At 45.2% G+C, this 21,907-nt stretch overlaps 1 protein-coding gene across 1 annotated transcript in view; it reads left to right on the top strand.

Annotated features, from left to right (window-relative positions):
• The first annotated feature begins 9,582 nt into the window (after positions 1-9,582).
• Positions 9,583-21,907, top strand: part of LOC148442965 (uncharacterized) — a 142,875-nt gene continuing 130,550 nt past the window's right edge. Inside the window, 4 exon segments of the mRNA XM_088463460.1 lie at positions 9,583-9,660; positions 10,346-10,537; positions 11,055-11,259; positions 20,106-21,906. Of these exon segments, the coding sequence (XP_088319586.1) occupies positions 9,583-9,660; positions 10,346-10,537; positions 11,055-11,259; positions 20,106-21,906 (2,276 nt within the window).

The following is a 21,907-nucleotide window of genomic DNA, read 5'->3' as shown; positions in this document are numbered from 1 at the left end:
AGACACCACAGGCTGCTCCCCCTGTATAATAATAGTAATAACAGGACACCACAGGCTGCTCCCCCTGTATAATAATAGTAATAACAGGACACCACAGGCTGCTCCCCTTGTAAAATAATAGTAATAACAGGACACTACAGGCTGCTCCCCCTGTATAATAATAATAATAATAGTAATAACAGGACACCACAGGCTGCTCCCCTTGTATAATAACAGGACACTACAGGCTGCTCCCCCTGTATAATAATAGTAATAACAGGACACCACAGGCTGCTCCCCCTGTATAATAATAGTAATAACAGGACACCACAGGCTGCTCCCCCTGTATATTAGTAATAACAGGACACTACAGGCTGCTCCCCCTGTATAATAATAGTAATAACAGGACACCACAGGCTGCTCCCTCTGTACAATAATAGTAACAGGACACCACAGGCTGCTCCCCCTGTATAATAATAGTAATAACAGGACACCACAGGCTGCTCCCTCTGTATAATAATAGTAATAACAGGACACCACAGGCTGCTCCCCCTGTATAATAGTAATAACAAGACACCACAGGCTGCTCCCCCTGTATAATAATAATAACAGGACGCCCTGTATAATAATAATAACAGGACACCACAGGCTGCTCCCCCTGTATAATAATAGTAATAACAGGACACCACAGGCTGCTCCACCTGTATAATAATAGTAATATGACACCACAGGCTGCTCCCCCTGTATAATAATAGTAATAACAGGACACCACAGGCTGCTCCCCCTGTATGATAATAATAACAGGACACCACAGGCTGCTCCCCCTGTATAATAATAGTAATAACAGGATACCAGAGGCTGCTCCCCCTGTATAATAATAGTAATAACAAGACACCACAGGCTGCTCCCCCTGTATAATAATAACAGGACACCACAGGCAGCTCCCCCTGTATAATAATAGTAATAACAGGACACCACAGGCTGCTCCCCCTGTATAATAATAGTAATAACAGGACACCACAGGCTGCTCCCCCTGTATAATATTAGAAATAACAGGACACTACAGGCTGCTCCCCCTGTATAATAATAATAGTAATAACAGGACACCACAGGCTGCTCCCCCTGTATAATAATAGTAATAACAGGACACCACAGGCTGCTCCCTGTATAATAATAGTAACAGGACACCACAGGCTGCTCCCCCTGTATAATAATAGTAATAACAGGACACCACAGGCTGCTCCTCCTGTACAATAATAGTAATAACAGGACACCACAGGCTGCTCCCCCTGTATAATAATAGTAATAACAGGACACCACAGGCTGCTCCCCTGTATAATAATAGTAATAACAGGACACCAGAGACTGCTCCCCCTGTATAATAATAGTAATAACAGGACACCACAGGCTGCTCCCCCTGTATAATAATAGTATTAGCAGGACACCACAGGCTGCTCCCCCTGTATAATAACAGTAATAACAGGACAACACAGGCTGCTCCCCCTGTATAATAATAATAGTAATAACAGGACACCACAGGCTGCTCCCCTGTATAATAATAGTAATAACAGGACACCACAGGCTGCTCCCCCTGTATAATAATAGTAATAACAGGACACCACAGGCTGCTCCCCCTGTATAATATTAGTAATAACAGGACACCACAGGCTGCTCCCCCTGTATAATAATAGTAATAACAGGACACCACATGCTGCTCCCCCTGTATAATAATAGTAACAGGACACCACAGGCTGCTCCCCCTGTATAATAATAGTAATAACAGGACACCACAGGCTGCTCCCTGTATAATAATAGTAACAGGACACCACAGGCTGCTCCCCCTGTATAATAATAGTAATAACAGGACACCACAGGCTGCTCCCCCTGTACAATAATAATAGTAATAACAGGACACCACAGGCTGCTCCTCCTGTACAATAATAATAGTAATAACAGGACACCACAGGCTGCTCCCCCTGTATAATAATTATAGCAATAACAGGACACCACAGGCTGCTCCCCTGTATAATAATAGTAATAACAGGACACCACAGGCTGCTCCCCCTGTATAATAATAGTGATAACAGGACACCACAGGCTGCTCCCCCTGTATAATAATAATATCAGGACACCACAGGCTGCTCCCCCTGTATAATAATAGTAATAACAGGACACCAGAGGCTGCTCCCCCTGTATAATAATAGTAATAACAGGACACCACAGGCTGCTCCCCCTGTATAATAATAACAGGACACCACAGGAAGCTCCCCCTGTATAATAATAGTAATAACAGGACACCACAGGCTGCTCCCCCTGTATAATAATAGTAATAACAGGACACCAGAGGCTGCTCCCCCTGTATAATAATAGTAATAACAGGACACCACAGGCTGCTCCCCTTTTATAATAATAACAGGACACCACAGGCAGCTCCCCCTGTATAATAATAGTAATAACAGGACACCACAGGCTGCTCCCCCTGTATAATAGTAATAACAGGACACCACAGGCTGCTCCCCCTGTATAATATAAGTAATAACAGGACACTACAGGCTGCTCCCCCTGTATAATAATAATAGTAATAACAGGACACCACAGGCTGCTCCCCCTGTATAATAATAGTAACAGGACACCACAGGCTGCTCCCCCTGTATAATAATAGTAATAACAGGACACCACAGGCTGCTCCCTGTATAATAATAGTAACAGGACACCACAGGCTGCTCCCCCTGTATAATAATAGTAATAACAGGACACCACAGGCTGCTCCCCCTGTACAATAATAATAGTAATAACAGGACACCACAGGCTGCTCCTCCTGTACAATAATAATAGTAATAACAGGACACCACAGGCTGCTCCCCCTGTATAATAATTATAGCAATAACAGGACACCACAGGCTGCTCCCCTGTATAATAATAGTAATAACAGGACACCACAGGCTGCTCCCCCTGTATAATAATAGTGATAACAGGACACCACAGGCTGCTCCCCCTGTATAATAATAATAACAGGACACCACAGGCTGCTCCCCCTGTATATTAATAGTAATAACAGGACACCAAAGGCTGCTCCCCCTGTATAATAATAGTAATAACAGGACACCACAGGCTGCTCCCCCTGTATAATAATAACAGGACACCACAGGCAGCTCCCCCTGTATAATAATAGTAATAACAGGACACCACAGGCTGCTCCCCCTGTATAATAGTAATAACAGGACACCACAGGCTGCTCCCCCTGTATAATATTAGTAATAACAGGACACTACAGGCTGCTCCCCCTGTATAATAATAGTAATAACAGGACACCACAGGCTGCTCCCCCTGTATAATAATAGTAACAGGACACCACAGGCTGCTCCCTCTGTATAATAAAAGTAATATCAGGACACCACATGCTGCTCCCTGTATAATAATAGTAATAACAGGACACCACAGGCTGCTCCCCCTGTATAATAATAGTAATAACAGGACACCACAGGGTGCTCTCCCTGTACAATAATAATAGTAATATAACAGGACACCACAGGCTGCTCCTCCTGTACAATAATAATAGTAATAACAGGACACCACAGGCTGCTCCCCCTGTATAATAATAATAGTAATAACAGGACACCACAGGCTGCTCCCCTGTATAATAATAGTAATAACAGGACACCACAGGCTGCTCCCCCTGTATAATAATAGTAATAACAGGACACCACAGGCTGCTCCCCCTGTATAATAATAGTATTAGCAGGACACCACAGGCTGCTCCCCCTGTATAATAACAGTAATAACAGGACAACACAGGCTGCTCCCCCTGTATAATAATAATAGTAATAACAGGACACCACAGGCTGCTCCCCTGTATAATAATAGTAATAACAGGACACCACAGGCTGCTCCCCCTGTATAATAATAGTAATAACAGGACACCACAGGCTGCTCCCCCTGTATAATATTAGTAATAACAGGACACTACAGGCTGCTCCCCCTGTATAATAATAATAGTAATAACAGGACACCACAGGCTGCTCCCCCTGTATAATAATAGTAATAACAGGACACTACAGGCTGCTCCCCCTGTATAATAATAATAGTAATAACAGGACACCACAGGCTGCTCCCCCTGTATAATAATAGTAATAACAGGACACTACAGGCTGCACCCTGTATAATAATAGTAACAGGACACCACAGGCTGCTCCCCCTGTATAATAATAGTAATAACAGGACACCACAGGCTGCTCCCCTTGTACAATAATAATAGTAATAACAGGACACCACAGGCTGCTCCTCCTGTACAATTATAATAGTAATAACAGGACACCACAGGCTGCTCCCCCTGTATAATAATAATAGTAATAACAGGACACCACAGGCTGCTCCCCTGTATAATAATAGTAATAACAGGACACCACAGGCTGCTCCCCCTGTATAATAATAGTAATAACAGGACACCACAGGCTGCTCCCCCTGTATAATAATAGTATTAGCAGGACACCACAGGCTGCTCCCCCTGTATAATAACAGTAATAACAAGACAACACAGGCTGCTCCCCCTGTATTATAATAGTAATAACAGGACACCACAGGCTGCTCCCCCTGTATAATAATAGTATTAGCAGGACACCACAGGCTGCTCCCCCTGTATAATAACAGTAATAACAGGGCACCACAGGCTGCTCCCCCTGTATAATAATAACAGGACACCACAGGCAGCTCCCCCTGTATAATAATAGTAATAACAGGACACCACAGGCTGCTCCCCCTGTATAATAATAGTAATAACAGGACACCACAGGCTGCTCCCCCTGTATAATAATAGTAATAACAGGACACCACAGGCTGCTCCCCCTGTATAATAATAGTAATAACAGGACACCACAGGCTGCTCCCCCTGTATAATAATAGTATTAGCAGGACACCACAGGCTGCTCCCCCTGTATAATAACAGTAATAACAAGACAACACAGGCTGCTCCCCTTGTATAATAATAGTAATAACAGGACACCACAGGCTGCTCCCCCTGTATAATAGTATTAGCAGGACACCACAGGCTGCTCCCCTGTATAATAACAGTAATAACAGGACACCACAGTCTGCTCCCCCTGTATAATAATAGTAATAACAGGACACCACAGGCTGCTCCCCCTGTATAATAATAGTAACAACAGGACACCACAGGCTACTCCCCCTGTATAATAATAGTAACAGGACACCACAGGCAGCTCCCCCTGTATAATAATAATAGTAATAACAGGACACCACAGGCTGCTCTCCCTGTATAATAATAGTAATAACAGGACACCACAGGCTGCTCCCCCTGTATAATAACAGTAATAACAGGACACCACAGGCTGCTCCCCCTGTATAATAATAGTAATAACAGGGCACCACAGGCTGCTCCCCCTGTATAATAATAGTAATAACAGGACACCACAGGCTGCTCCCCCTGTATAATAATAGTAGATGACATTACCAGGGATACAGCAGGAGCCGCCGCTAGAACAGGATCACACGGCAGCCGGTCATGTGACGCTGATGCTGCTGCTGGAGTAAGGGGGAGGAGCTCCGGGCACTAGAGCAGGACTCTATGTACAGCTACAGTAAGTGTCCCCAGTGTGCAAAAGAGACGGAGGCGGCGGCCATTTTCCCGAGGCCCAAATCACTTCATGAAGAACAACGGGTGACTATAGATCCCCTTCAGTGTTTGTTCCCTGGAAGTGACGTAGTAGTGAGGGCGGAAGTGACGTTACACGCCCATACAGTCTCTCTATCATTCCCAACGACTGCAGATACAGGAAGCAGCAATTGTTGTGTTTGGCAGGAGGTAATTATGTTATTATTCTATAGGCTGAGCAGACTCTTGTGTCACTTTGCTGTAGTACAGATGGAGCTGACTCTGGTGCTGCATTGTCATTGTGCAGGAGGGTTGCACTCAAGTCTCCTATTTGTATAATTCAGGTGGTGCAGCCTCTGTTGATACTATAATACAGGTGGTGCAGACTCCGTTGTTACTATAATACAGGTGGTGCAGACTCCGTTGTTACTATAATACAGGTGGTGCAGACTCCGTTGTTACTATAATACAGGTGGTGCAGACTCCGTTGTTACTATAATACAGGTGGTGCAGGACCCTGTTGTTACTATAATACAGGTGGCGCAGACCCCGTTGTCACTATAATACAGGTGGTGCAGACCCCGTTGCTGTTATAATACAGATGGTGCAGACCTTGCTTGGTAACTGGTTGCTCTGATGCCTAGGGATAGGGATTATAAAAAGGGTCAGTGGAATTTTGTAAATATATGGAATTCTCCTGAACGTCTCAGCTCACTGCAGCGCCCCCTGCCTCTAGAACTGTCAGTGCACGTCTTCATTTGGGGATGCAGGATTTAGGGATGGACATCGGAGGCCAACCATCAAATGTTTGAAACTTTCGATGTGAAGGTAACTAACCATCGTATCAAAATAATTCAATGCTAAAACTATTTATATGATATGTACATACGCAATAATAACTGCAGCTTGCTAGGCAGGGGGTGGGATTGGGGTCTGGAGCAACAACATAATACTGTGTACTCTCTAATGTGCGGATTCAGGACCTCATTCAGAGCCGCTCGCTATTTGTGGTCGTTCGTTCAAAAAATAGGGGTGGCTATTCAAATGAACCGTTCGCTCTTTGCGATCTGTTCACTCCTCTATGTCTGAACGAGCGAGCAAAACTTGCGGTCGAAATTTTAAAAAATACGCCCCCTTGCCGCTCGCACCATACGTCATGTCCGCTATTCATTTGATTAATCGAGTACATCGAACAGCGTATGAACTGCTCGCTATTCTTGTGGTTGGTTTTTCCTACCACTATATTGCGAGCAGTTCTGACTATTAAACAACCAGGTGACGTGTTCGATGACGCTGCTGTATTAATTATGCACACCCTTAAAACGCCCGTTTTGACCTTTAAGCACGCCTGCGTTCTGAATTCCACTCCCCGTTTTCAAACACCTTCCCCTGTTACCACCCACATACGCCTTATCCTGTCACTCAAAATAGCAGGCATTCGCTATTTAGCGAACTAACGATTTTTGGCCGCACTGACTGGTTCGCGCATGCGTATTACAAACCGTACGCATGCGCAGATGTGCGAACATCGCTCGGAACGAACGAGCGGCCGCTTACGAGCGGCTCTGAATCAAGCCCTCAGTCTTTGTATGTAAATGAAGGGACATAAATAAGGAAACAAGAAACCAGTGACTTACTGTACAATACAATGCAGGACAAGGGTTATACACATTGCTGCATTAGTGATCAGAGTACTCAGATACACAACAAGGCATGTTAGGTGCTCTAGTGGGGAGTGAGAGGTAGATGAAAGTATAAGTAAGGAGAAGCACAAGAGGGATGAGGGCCCTGCTCATCAGAGCTTACATACTAATGGCTGTCCCTGCGTTATGCTGCCGGGACTGTAGGGTACACTACATACCCAGGATGAACCCATGAAGATTCCCTGATGCAGGCAGCAGCCAAGGAGCCAGGGGAGGCATAGCTATTAGCAATCGAAAAAAACAAGCCACCATCGGAACACCATTGAATGATTACCACCCGATGGTGACAAACAATCGAAGGCCGCCATCGAATGGTAAAAACCACTACCATAAAAACAAACATTGATGGTGAGTAAACACCAGATGTCAGTGTCCATCCCTAGTGTGACAGGCAGAAATTACAGCCTCCTTGTATGAAGCTGCTCAGGGCAGAGAGGAGCCTGGGAGCCCTGCACGGAGACAGCTCTGCTCCTTGGCACGATCTGCATACAAGGTGGGGATACATGCACCCTCACCACTACCGTGCCTTCTCTATCACTGCACATTGTGACCAGATCTGTGGGTTGGGTTACCACCTTTTCATTTTATGGGCAAAAACAGCACTTTATATGCTATAGAGGCCCCTCGTGCTCTTTTATATGACTTAGAGCCCCCTTGTGCCCCTTTATAAGTCTCAGCGGACAATCGCACCCCTTCATATGCCTCAAAGCCCCCTTATGCCGCTATATGCCAGCCGAGACGCCAAACGTGCCTTTACCTCAGAGTGCTCTCACACCCCTGTTTATGACTATCAACCCACTTGCACCCCTTTATATTGGTGGCCTGCAAGTGTGACTAAGTGATATGCAGCTGATATCGATAAACAGAAAGAGGTGCCAGTATGGAGTTACAGTATGTTAGCCTGCCGTTCTGGTTGCTCAAACAGAGCTAGAGTATGTTTGCCATCTATTCTGGATGGCAGAATGGAGTTTTAAGTGCATTAGCAATCCATTCCCGGTGCTGGGTTAGAGCTCTGATACCCTTAACCAACCGTGGGGTCTGAGTATGTTAGCCAGGTGTTTGGGCTGCCAGACTGGAGGTCTGAGTACGTTAGCCAGCAATTCTAGATGCCAGAATAGAGCTACGAGAACCTTGGCAATCCCTTCAAGCTGCCCCAATTAGGTCTCCCAGTGCCACAGCCATCCATTTTGGGTGCCGGATTAGGGCTCTAAGTTGCTGAGCCGTTCATTCCAGCTGCTGGAATAGGTGTTGGAACAATAGTTCTGTCTGTTTGAGAACAGGTATTAGGTAACTAATTCCATCTCTTCCAGCTCCCGGAATAGGTGTCTCAGTACCATGGGTGTAACTAGAGATTTGTGGTCCCACAGCAACATTTGAAGGAGCCCTTGTGAAAAACACACACCCTAAGAAAGGGCATCTACATAAAAGGGGTCAACTATAACAAGTCATCCATTACTTTGCCCCCAATACTGGAACACTGGGGGCAACATCATCATATCTAGGGAGGGTGCTATTAACCCTCTCACCCAGGAAAGCTCAGGCCAACCATGGTTACCAAGTCACTAATAGAGGGGGGCACCGGTGGAGTGTCTGTGTAACCCCCAATACAGGGATCATGTCTGCTTCATTAGGCAAATTGCATCAAGTATGTGTCGTGGAGGTCCAGGATTATTGGCCATGAGAGGACCATTGGTGTAACCTCCAGCAATGCTGTGTGGTGGTCACTGAGCAGCCCTTTGAAGCTGGGTCAGAGGAACATCTGAGAAACACTGACCTAGACTCTATGGCTCTGGGAATGAGGGGATTAGTGGTCACTCAGTGTACTCTTACATTTATATAGGCAACACAATAGCGTAGTGGACAGCATTTCTACTCTGCTCTGGGGTCGTGAATTTAATTCCCAACCAAGGTTCTGTCTGTGTGGATTCTGTATGTTCCAGTGTTTGCATTGGTTTCTCCCAGGTGATCTGTATTTCTCACACTCTCCAAAGCCACACTGGTAGGTTAGTTGGCTTCTTTCATAAATACCCCTAATGTGTGTGTGTGTGTGTGTGTTTGTTTGTGTGTCCGTGTGGTAGGAAATGTAGATTGTAAGCTCCTCTGGGGCAGGAACAGATATCACTAAATATTCCCTGTAAAGCGCTGTGTAATATGTGCGCTCTACATAGATAACTGGTAATAAATAGCTTCTAATAATTATATTTATTCAAAGATTTCTGTGCAGTGAGGAGTCAGATCCTTGTTACTAGAAGTCATGTGAGGTTTAGACGTGTCCTGTATAAATCACTGAGGATGGACACAGACAGGAGTCACATGACTGAGCGGATACTAAATCTCACCCTGGAGATCATCTACCTGCTGACTGGGGAGGTGAGAGGATCTGGGAGTGTCACAGTGACATCACTTATATCTATAGTAATAATACGGGGACATGACTGGGGAGGTGAGAGGGTCTGGGAGTGTCACAGTGACATCACTTATAATACAGGGACATGACTGGGGAGGTGAGGGGATCTGGGAGTGTCACAGTGACATCACTTATATCTATAGTAGTAATACAGGGACATGACTGGGGAGGTGAGGGGATCTTGGAGTGTCACAGTGACATCACTTATATCTATAGTAATAATACAGGGACATGACTGGGGAGGTGAGGGGATCTGGGAGTGTCACAGTGACATCACTTATATCTATAGTAGTAATACAGGGACATGACTGGGGAGGTGAGGGGATCTGGGAATGTCACAGTGACATCACTTATATCTATAGTAATAATACAGGGACATATAGTATCAGTGCCTCAGTTATCATAGGAGCTGGAATATATCACATTGCTCACAGTATCTTTTTTTTGTTTCTTTTCTATCACTGAAATGAAGATGGCAGGAGATGTGCTATATTCTGTCCACTTTCCTATATATTGTAAACAGTTACAGAATAAAAGGTTTTATTTGTAAGACAGAACCTTCATGCATATTATACGCTGATGACACCTCAATAAATGGCTCCATGAGTATAATTTTACCCTTTTATTTATGTCTCACCCAATACACAGGATTACACAGTAGTGAAGAAGACATTTGGTGAGTGTGAGACACCCAGCAGCCGTCTCCATGTGTCAGGAGGACTGAGCAGGACCCAGATCTCCATCACGGTGCCTCCACCTCACTCACTGATACATGAGAGAGACAATGACAAGAAGATCCTCAAACTCACCAACAAGATCATTCAGCTGCTGACTGGAGAGGTGACTGCTGGGAATGGGACATTATACAGTAACACCAGGGGATGTGTCTGGGTGATGACTGGAGAGGTGACTGCTGGGAATGGGACATTATACAGTAACACCAGGGGATGTGTCTGGGTGATGACTGGAGAGGTGACTGCTGGGAATGGGACATTATACAGTAACACCAGGGGATGTGTCTGGGTGATGACTGGAGAGGTGACTGCTGGGAATGGGACATTATACAGTAACACCAGGGGATGTGTCTGGGTGATGACTGGAGAGGTGACTGCTGGGAATGGGACATTATACAGTAACACCAGGGGATGTGTCTGGGTGATGACTGGAGAGGTGACTGCTGGGAATGGGACATTATACAGTAACACCAGGGGATGTGCCTGGGTCATGACTGGAGAGGTGACTGCTGGGAATGGGACATTATACAGTAACACCAGTAACCACAAATCTTCTACTTACTGTGATTTCATGAAATCTGACATTTTTAAAATGTTACTTTATTGTTTTGTGGGTTATTTAGGGTGAAATTCTGGCTGATATGAATGCAGAAGATATAGAGGGAGAAGAAGAGACGTATGTGACTGATATGAAGGCAGAAGATATAGAGGGAGAAGAAGAGATGTATGTGACTGATATGAAGGCAGAAGATATAGAGGGTGACGAGACGTATATGAGGGGTGATCAGCAGTGTAAGGAGGATGAAATCCCTACAGATATCACCACAGGTGAGTAATAAAGACTTATTACAGAAAGGAGTTGCATATTTTCCTTGCACTACAACACAGTGCCGTAACTAGTTATGGGCGACCGGTGCCGGCCCAGAGGCTCTGTGGGCAGCAGTGCCTAGCCCGCTGGCTCTTGTTCCTGGTTAGCAGGGTGCCTACAGCCAGGATTGCTTCTGGATCACCCGCAGAGTGTCCTGTGGACTGACTGGCTCCCTGGCCAGTATATGCAGCCAATCGGGCGTCCTTAGGACGGTCATTGTTGCACTTAGTGAAGCAGTGTGTCACGCCCCTTCCGCATGACGTAATGCTGTTGTACGCTCAGTGGACGGGGCCGGCACAGGGTCCAACCATGCTCTGCTACAGCAATCCCTAATTCTACACGCTCAGCCAAAGGGCTTGGCCTGGCCTACTGATACTACATAGGATGATATGTGGAATATTATTGCTCAATTTGCAATTAACCTGTTTCTGTGAAATTTAAATTATATTTAATATTCGTTTCCTGATTTGTTAACTTATGTAGAGCTGTTTTGAGTTGGACTCTGCTGTGTTATATACATTCCTTTTTCTTCCATCTGGGGGACACCTTACATCTGGGTTATGTATAGTAATGGGTGGAGTCGGACACTAGCTAATTGAGAACTGTCTCCCACCCGTAAATATCTCCCCCCCCTTTCCACCATAAGCTCAGTCTATAAGGTCCTCGCTTTTAGTTGGGTTTTATTTCTTTATGTTAGTGCTTTGGATTTGGGAGCTTAGTTCCTGGACAAGCACCAACAGAGAGGGAGTTATATAGATTAGAGGGTTTGTGTGAACCTGTATCCCACTCTAAAGACGGCCACTGAGAGAGTCACCAAACTACCATGTCCCTGGGTCTCTCTCCATGCCAGACACACATCTGAGGGGGCCGCAGGCATAAAGGTCATATATGTTACTAGTATATGAATCTTGTTGCCATTATACTGCACAGTGCTTTAGAGCAGATTGGCTGGGCCTTGTTACTACAGATCCTGCAGAGCCGGCTTGTCTCACACCTCCAGGGGCTGCTCAGCACAACACTGCTTCAGTCCTCAGCGCTGCATTCGGTTTGAGGGTTACAGCAGCAGCGACACGCTGCTGCTTTTAAATGAGAGAGGGGCATTCAGGCGCACAGCAGTGATGTCATCAGGAGGGGCCACAAGTAGTTTCCAGGCCAGAGATTAAACAGATGGCCGGATAGATAGAGCGCTGTTGCACATAGATCGCACGGCAGGCGACGTCACTGGCGAGCACCGGAGGCTATGTGTCAGAGAGTGAGTAAATGACTGCTGCACGTGTATTCGCGCAGCGGTGACATCATTAGGCTGAGCAGCGGACGCTGGATGCTATGTTCACAGGTGTCCGGAATTAGCAGGACTCGGTAGCCGGCCACGCATCCACTCCCCCAGGTATTTATTCTGATTAAAGTACAGGCTGCTGCAAAGTCATAGCAGCTGAGGTCTGGGGGAAGTCAGAGCAGCTGAGGTCTGGGGGAAGTCAGAGCAGACACTGCGTGATGGAGGCCTGACAAGCTAAGCCGTAACCCTGGATGTGTAGTTACCCATGTGTTCTGGGCTTTCTATACAGTATGTATAAGCATAGTCACTGCACTGATAGGCAGTATCTTACACAGGTGTGTTTATATGTGTGGGTATGTGTGTATGAGTGTGTGTGTGTATATGACAATTTATTTTACCTTTGGTTTATAGGCAAAGAATTTGGTCTTTTGGGGCCGGGGTGTTTTTGCATTTAAACAAGTGGGTGAATAAGACTCTACATTTACCTCTGTATTTTCTATTCATTCAGGGCTACACTTTTCCTATGGGAATTTAGGTAGCTGAATGATTGGAGTAGACTTGTCTTTCTTTCTCAGTATGGATAAGCCAGACAAGAGTTTTAAAAAAAACAAGTCACTGTTTATACTTGTACGAAGTGTCTCCTAATTGCGGTCAAGCCCGGGTTTGACTAGACCTTCCCAGAGGCGCGGAGTCTAACTCACTTGGTGGTTTTCTCCAGCGACCCCTGCAATTAGGATTTGTTTTTTTTGCTGCACCAAGTGAGCAGGTCGCGGCCCTCTGGACAGCTACCTGGGAGTGACAGAAGACTGAAATATATATATATATATATATATATATATACACATAAACACAGGGAACACTAAGAATATAGTAACACAGGTGAATGGCTAGTACTGAAACACCAGGACTGGATACTCTAAGATGTTCCGGAGACGTACTGAATGTGCAGGGATGAAATTATACTGAGACAGGAACAAGGAACACGAAGATGCCACTTGGTTGTGCACTGGAGGTGTAGACAGAACTTGTACCGAGCACAGGGACGAATTACACAAGGATGCCACTTGAGGGCGTACTGGACGTGAAGACGGAACTTGTACCGAACACAGGGGCGAAGTACCCAAGGATGCCACTTGGGGGTGTACTGGAGGAGCAGCTGGAGACACTCAGGGTGAACTTGTATTGAAGTTGGAGACTGGATACACAGAGGTGCGACTTGAGACACTCGGGATGAACTTGTACTGAAGCACAGGGATGAAGTACACAATGGTGCATACTTTGTACACTATGATGTGTATTTAGTACACAGATGTGGCTTGAGACACTCGGGATGATCTTGTACTGAAGCACAGGGATGAAGTACACAATGGTGCGTACTTTGTACACTATGGCGTGTATTTAGTACACGAAGGTGCAGCTTGAGACACTCGGGATGATCTTGTACTGAAGCACAGGGATTAAATACACAATGGTGCGTACTTTGCACACTATGGTGTGTATTTAGTACACAGAGGTGCGACTCCGGACACACCAGCAGATGACTTGAAAGTGTACACAGTGGTGAGTATTTGTACACAGGTGCGACTCCGGACACACCTGCAGAGGACTGGAAAGGATACACAGTGGGGTGACTTGAAACACACTGTACAGAACGCGGGTACTGAATACACAGGGATGTGATTGAAGACACACAGGAAGCCAGGAACTTGTACGGAACATGAGGACTGAATACACAGAGTTGTGATTGAAGACACACAGGAAGCCAGGAACTTGTACGGAACATGAGGACTGAATACACAGAGTTGTGATTGAAGACACACAGGAAACCAGGAAGACTGAAGAAAGAAATACGGCCTCTGGAACATGAGACGGTTGTCACAGGGAAAGACTACGTGCACTCATACAGCGATGATGAACAGCAACTTCCTGTTGCAGGAGTTAGACCTAAACACCCCTAGGCAGCTGGTCATTGGATCATGAGATCAGCTGGGAGACTAGCAGGGCTGCCATTGGAGATGACTGATCAGGTGAGATGAACCAACATGGCTGCACCCATGCCTGCTAACACAGGAGTCAGGAAATCCAAACGGACCCCGGGGAAAATCCTCAGCCATTACCAGCCACTACCACAGGCATCTGAACGCCTCGGAGCCTAAAGACACCAGTTCAGCAGTGAGTAAAACCCGATTCCAGGCCGGATCCTGACAGTTCACAGGTAAATCCATCACCAGGATGTTCGGCTGAACAGTCGGTGGTGCCTGATTGGGCCAGTTCTATGGCGGATGCCATAGGTGACATACGTTACTTTCAGGAAAATTATATGACACCCTGTGCTCAAGCTCCTCCCCTGTCTGGTCCCTCGGTAGAGCCCAGATGGGCCTAGAATATGGGACGTTGACTCACTCAGATGGCAAAGTCTCTAAATAATTCGGGGCCACAGCCATTCAAAAGTGGTCACATTCCTCTGTAGATTTTCCTGCAAAAGAAGCTTCAGTTATTTCTTCACAGGAAGAAGGGGAATTGGATTATGACTGGGAGGACTCCTCAAACTGGGAGGGTGACTCCTAGTCACATTCAGGAGTTTCTATGTTGATAGCTGCAATCAGGGAAACTCTGCAGTTACAGGAGGCAGCTATGCCAGAGACTGGCGCAGTTACAGATGGCGGCTATGCCAGAGACTGGCGCAGTTACAGATGGCGGCTATGCCAGAGATTAGCGTAGTTTCATGAAGCAGCTATGCCAGAGACTAGTGCAGTTACAGGGGTCGGCTATGCCAGAGTCTAGCGCAGTTACAGGGGTCGGCTATGCCAGAGACTAGCGCAGTTACAGGAGACGGTTATGCCAGAGACTAGCGCAGTTACAGGGGTCGGCTATGCCAGAGACTAGGGCAGTTACAGATGGCGGCTATGCCAGAGACTAGCGCAGTTACAGGAGACGGTTATGCCAGAGACTAGGGCAGTTACAGATGGCGGCTATGCCAGAGACTAGCGCAGTTACAGGAGACGGTTATGCCAGAGACTAGGGCAGTTACAGATGGCGGCTATGCCAGAGACTAGTGCAGTTTCTTTTTTCAAACGTAAGAAGAAACATGTTTTGGTTTTCCCAGAATTTTCTTACTTTGAGGAAATAGTAAAGGGATCCTGGTTAAAACTGAGGGCCTGATTCAGAGCCGGATGCTCTGAACGAGCGCCCGCTCTGAATCAGGGCGTTTTTTTTTTTTTTTTTTAATAGTGCGGCCTTTTGGCCGCTCGCATAGCTGTGGGTTACCACCCACAGCTTATGCGAGCGCCCATGATGATGGTCGTGATGGTCAAGACCATCGCGACCATCGGGCTTGCGACGAAAGGTAGGGTCTCGTTGCCGCAAGCCCTGGAGTGCTTTTGGCTCTATCAGAGCCAAAAGCACTCCCACTGACATCACTAGTGATGTCAGTGGGGCCGGCCCCAGATGGTAGGCGTTCCCATGGAAACGCCTCCGTCTGGGCAGACGCGCCCAGCAAAGGGGGCGTGCTGTCACTCACCATCGACAGCACGCCCCCTTTGGTGCGAGACCCATAACGACGGCTTGGCCGTCGTTATTCGGGTCTCGCGCATGCACACGACGGAGCCTCCGCCGTCGTACGCATGCGCACTTGGCCAACATCGACCCGCTTGCGAGTGCTCAGCGCTCGCGAGCGGGTCTGAATTAGGCCCTGAATTCAAAATTTCATATTCTGAAAAAATGTAAGTGTCTTTATCCTATTTCAGAAGAGGATACCAACGAATGGGAAATACCACCCATGGTGGATGCTCCTATTGCTAGGTTGGTTAGGTTCCTCACGACTAAGAATGAGACTGTTCTAAAATCTTTGTTCACCTTGTCAGGAGTATCGCTGCGGCCAATTCTGGGTGATTGAGGCTATCTGTCCCTGGATGAATCAGATGATTACTGATTTTCAATCCGGGGATGAATCTGAAGCTAACTCCTTAGCTGATCAGATTTCGGAAGCTCTAACCTATATAGATGACGCTTTATTAGATACTATTTAGATACAGTCTCATATTTCAGCCTTAGCTGTTTCTGCCAGGCGTTCGCTTGGCTTAAAACATGGAAGGCAGACGTAGAATCAAAAGATACTCTAGAGGCACTGTCTTTTGAAGGAAGGTCTTAGTTTGGTCCAGAAGCAACAAAAATTATTTCACAGGTTACAGGAGGTAAAAGTCCTTACCTTCTTGTAACTACACCTAAAACAAAAACTCCTAGGTTTTGTTCCTTTCGGAATGAAGGTAAGGGAAGATTTCAGGCTTTCCAAGGTGCACCTAGAGGTCTCCAAAGAGGGACCTATAGGGGACGAGGTGGTTCTGGCACCAGTCGACCTGCAGCTAAACCAGCAGGGAGATCCACATGACTGTCACGGGACTGGGACCCGTCCTCTGGTGGGAATTCACTTCCTCAAATTCCAGGAAACCTGGATTCAATACAATCCATATTTTTGGGTAAGTCATATAGTCACCAGGGGTTACATTTTGGATTTCGAGGGTCCTGTTCCAAGAAGGTTCTTTTCAACTCCTCCCTGTTGATGATTGCAGAAAGGCGGCTCTCATGCAGGCAATTTTTGTGCTTGCCATATCCGGAGAAATTATTCAATTTCCGCACTACAGGTAGTTCTGGGGTTTTACTCCAATCTTCTCTTAGTAGACAAGCCAGACAGGTAATTCTGACCCATTCTCAACCTCAGGGAGTTAAATGCTTATCTTCACTTGGAGAAATTCAAGATGGAGTCAATAAGGTCAGTCATTTGTTCTGTTGTAAGATGAAGATTTTCTGGCTTCCATAGATATTAAGGATGCCTACCTACCTCCATATTCCTATATGGCGGGATCATCAGCATCTTCTGCGGTTTGCAGTGGAGCATCAACATTTTCAGTTTCAGGCTCTGCCATTTGGTTTGGCCATCGCTCACAGAGCATTTACAATGATATTCCTACTCAGGAGAGAGGAAATACATTTTTTGGCTTATCTAGATGATTTGTTGCTAAGGGCTCCCATAATAGCTCTATTGAAACAACATATTCAGATTAAATTAGGTATGCTCCAGAGATTCGGCTGGATCATCAACTTTCCCAAATCAAATTGAACTCCATCTCAGAGGATGGTAGTTTTGGGTTTTCTCTTCGACACTCAGTGTCATAGAGTGTTTCTGCCACAGGCAAAGATTCAGGATCTTCAATCCAGAATAATGACCATTTACAGATATCTCATATCTCTGTTCTAAGGGCTATACAGGTAATGGGGAAAATGGTAGCTTCATTAGAAGCTGTTCCTTTTGCCAGATTGGTTGAAACCCACTAGCTTTGTCTTTTATTCAGATGTTCTTTTTTTATCTGCCTCCGCGTTCAGATCTGTTGCATCAGGGCCCATGCCGTCACCCCAAATTGCATGGCTTGGCTTTGACGGCATGGTTCTTGAATCCAAAATTCTGAGGATCAAAGGGTTTGCAGAGTCTGTGGTGAAAACCATGATACAGGCTTTTAAACCAGTTACTTCCCAGATTTATCATCGTATTTCTTGGTGTGACCAACACAAGTTCATGCCTGAAATAACCAAGTATCTCACCTCTTGTCCTTTTTACAAGAGGGATTGGGTAAGGGTCTGAGATTGTCCTCTCTTAATGGACAAATTTCATCCCTGTCGACTCAAAGGAAATTGGCCACCATTCCAGAAGTTCAGACCTTCTTACAAGGAGTTCTTCGCATGCAGTCTCCTTATATACCTTTAGTTTTGGAGGCGCCATTGAGCCTTTGGAGTCTGTAGAATTGTGATATCTCACTCTGAAGGTTGTTTTCCTTTTGGCCATTGCCTCAGCCAGGTGGGTATTGAAATTAGTGGCTCTGTCCTATAAAGCTCCGCTTATTATTTTTTTACACCCTTAATCTTCCTTTCTGCCAAAGGTGGTATCGGCTTTCCACATTAACCAAGATATTGTCCTTCCGGCTTTCTGCCAGGATTCAGTGACTAGTGAAGCTTCTTCCTTGTCACTGTTGGATGTGGTACCGTGCGTTACGCATTTACTTGGACCATACTGCGTCTTTGAGGTGTACGGAATCATTGTTGGTGTTGATTGATGCACCAGAGAGTCTGGCCTGCTTCAAAAGGGTCCATCGCTAGATGGGTCACTTCTGCCATTAGGCAGGCATATTTGTCCTCCAATGTGACAGTTCCTGCCTCAACTCGATGTGTGCGGTCGCCTCTTTTTTACCGCTTCCATACATTTGGCGCAAGCGATGCCAGTGATGGGCGGAAAATTCTTATTTTTCAGTCCCGTGATTCTGTAATATTCTGAGAGGTAGAACAAATGGAAGAATTACCCCAGTGACCCATCTTTATATTACACCCAACCAGCTCAATATCTTTGGTTTATCACCCTAATGCAAGCCTGGCCAACATGTGGCTCTCCAGCTGTATGAAACTACAAGCCCCAGCCTGCCCTGCCACAGTTTTGGTATTAGGGAATGCTAAAACTGGCAGGCAATGCTGGGATTTGTAGTTTCACAACAGCTGGAGAACCACAGGTTGACCAGGCATGTCCTAATCAGTCACAGTGACTGGCTTATTACATATCAGCCTGCTGCACATAATAACGTGTCACAGTGACTGGCTTATTACATATCAGCCTGCTGCACATAATAACGTGTCACAGTGACTGGCTTATTACATATCAGGCTGCTGCACATAATAACGTGTCACAGTGACTGGCTTATTACATATCAGCCTGCTGCACATAATAACGTGTCACAGTGACTGGCTTATTACATATCAGCCTGCTGCACATAATAACGTGTCACAGTGACTGGCTTATTACACATCAGCCTGCTGCACATAATAACGTGTCACAGTGACTGGCTTATTACACATCAGCCTGCTGCACATAATAACGTGTCACAGTGACTGGCTTATTACACATCAGCCTGCTGCACATAATAACGTGTCACAGTGACTGGCTTATTACATATCAGCCTGCTGCACATAATAACGTGTATTACCTAGCGTGAATGGATCAAACAAAATAACTACATTTATTGAGATTGTTACACGTTCATATTAATTATCGCAAGCGGCAAACGATGTTTCGGAGCTGAAACATAACATCAATGTTTGATCACTAATTATTAACCCAACTTTTGCACAAATGGTTTTATTTTAGCTGTTGTTATGTCTCTGCAATAGTAGGACAAATGGATTAAATAAATTATTACAAAATACATATATTATGTTATGTGGGAACATGTTCTGATTTTATTTTAATGCAAGTACCACTGAAATGTATATGTTGGTAACATAAATATATGATCTTTAGTGCATCACTCAGCAAAGCTCCCCGTGTCTCCTTTCTTCTCCTGTATTATATTTATTAGTGTGAGCGGTACCAGCCCCAAAGTGTTCTGCATAAGGTTGTACGAAGCACAAACCTATGGGAATAGGGGTATGATAAATATTGATTAGTGATGCCTTTATTGTGGTATTCTTGGTTAACTATTTTATTTCTACTAGATGGACCCAATACAAGGAATACTTTGGAGGAGCATCTCGCGTGGTCTCCTCATTTAAAATTAGAAGATAGGAACATCACACGAGGCCCTCCAGAGGAAAACCACCTTACCCTGAATATACATCCAGCACTTCACAGTGCAGATATACCATCTGATCCCTCTATTCTTGGGGAATGTTCCCCTGGTAACTCTCATATTGCTTCACAAAGTACAGATCATGGCAGTGATGCAGTAATGTCCTCTTCTAAATTTCAGAGTTTTACAGCTAACCTAGTTGAGACTAGTCACACAGATGAGAGGCCATTTCCATGCTCTGAGTGTGGAAAATGTTTTACTGTGAAATCATATCTTGTTGCACATCAGAGACATCACACAGGTGAGAGGCCATTTCCATGTTCTGAGTGTGGGAAATGTTTTACTCTGAAATTATATCTTCTTAGACATGAGAGACGTCACAAAGGTGAGAGGCCATTTCCATGCTCTGAATGTGGGAAAAGTTTTTCACTAAAATCATATCTTGTTAGACATAAGAGAAGTCACACAGGTGAGAAACCATATCCATGCTCTGAGTGCGGTAAATGTTTTGCACACAAACAAGGTCTTGTTATTCATGAGAGAAGTCACACAGGTGAGCTGCCATTTTTATGTTCTGAGTGTGGGAAAAGTTTCCCACGAAAAGCAGATCTTGTTATACATGAAAGATTTCACACAGGTGAGAATCCATTTTCATGCTCTGAGTGTGAGAAATGCTTTGCACAGAAATCACATCTTGTTATACATCAGAGAACACACACAGGTGAGAAACCATTTCCATGCTCTGAGTGTGGGAGATGTTTTACACAGAGCTCACAACTTGTTAGGCACAAGAAAAGTCACACAGGTGAGAAGCCATTTCCATGCTCTGAGTGTGGGAAATGTTTTATCGGCAAATCATCTCTTGTTATACATGAAAGAGTCCACACAGGTGAAAAACCATATCCATGCTCCGAGTGTGGGAAACGTTTTAATGAGAAATCACATCTTATTATACATCAGAGAAGTCACACAGGTGAGAAACCATTTTCATGCTCTGAGTGTGGAAAACGTTTCACAAATAAATCCGCTCTTGTTGCACATCAGAGGAGTTACACAGGTCAAAAACCATTTCCCTGTCCTGAGTGTGGGAAAAGTTTTACACATGATTCCCAGTTGATTATACATCAGAGAAGTCACACGGGTGAGAAACCATTTCCATGCTCTGAGTGTGGAAAATGTTTTACAAACCAGTCATCTCTTGCTAGTCATAAGAAAAGAAGTCACACAGGTGACAGGCCATTTCCATGCTCTGAGTGTGGGAAAAGTTTTACACAGAAATCACAGCTGATTATACATGAGAGAAATCACACAGGTGAGAAACCATATTCATGTTCCGAATGTGAGAAATGTTTTAAACTTAAATCTGATCTTGTTGGGCATCAGAGAAGTCACACAGGTGAGAAGCCATTTCTATGCTCTGAGTGTGGGAAATGTTTTTCACATAAATCACATCTTGTTCAACATCATAGAAGTCACAAAGGTGAAAAACCATTTCATTGTTCTGAGTGTGGGAAATGTTATATACATAAATCAGCTCTTGTTGTACATAAGAGAAGTCACATGGGTGAGAAGCCATTTCAGTGTTCTGAGTGTGGGAAATGTTTTATACAGAGATCAGATTGTGTTAGACATCAGAAAACACACACAGGTGAGAAGCCATTTCCATGTTCTGAGTGTGGGAAATGTTTTATACAGAAATCAGATCTTGTTAAACATCAGAGAACTCAC

This window comes from Taudactylus pleione, unplaced genomic scaffold (genome assembly GCF_031769625.1).
Source record: "Taudactylus pleione unplaced genomic scaffold, aTauple2 ptg001378l, whole genome shotgun sequence".
NCBI classification, from domain to species: Eukaryota; Metazoa; Chordata; class Amphibia; order Anura; family Myobatrachidae; genus Taudactylus; species Taudactylus pleione.
Note: the sequence above shows the minus strand (reverse complement) of the source record. Positions and strands in the feature narration are given on the sequence as shown.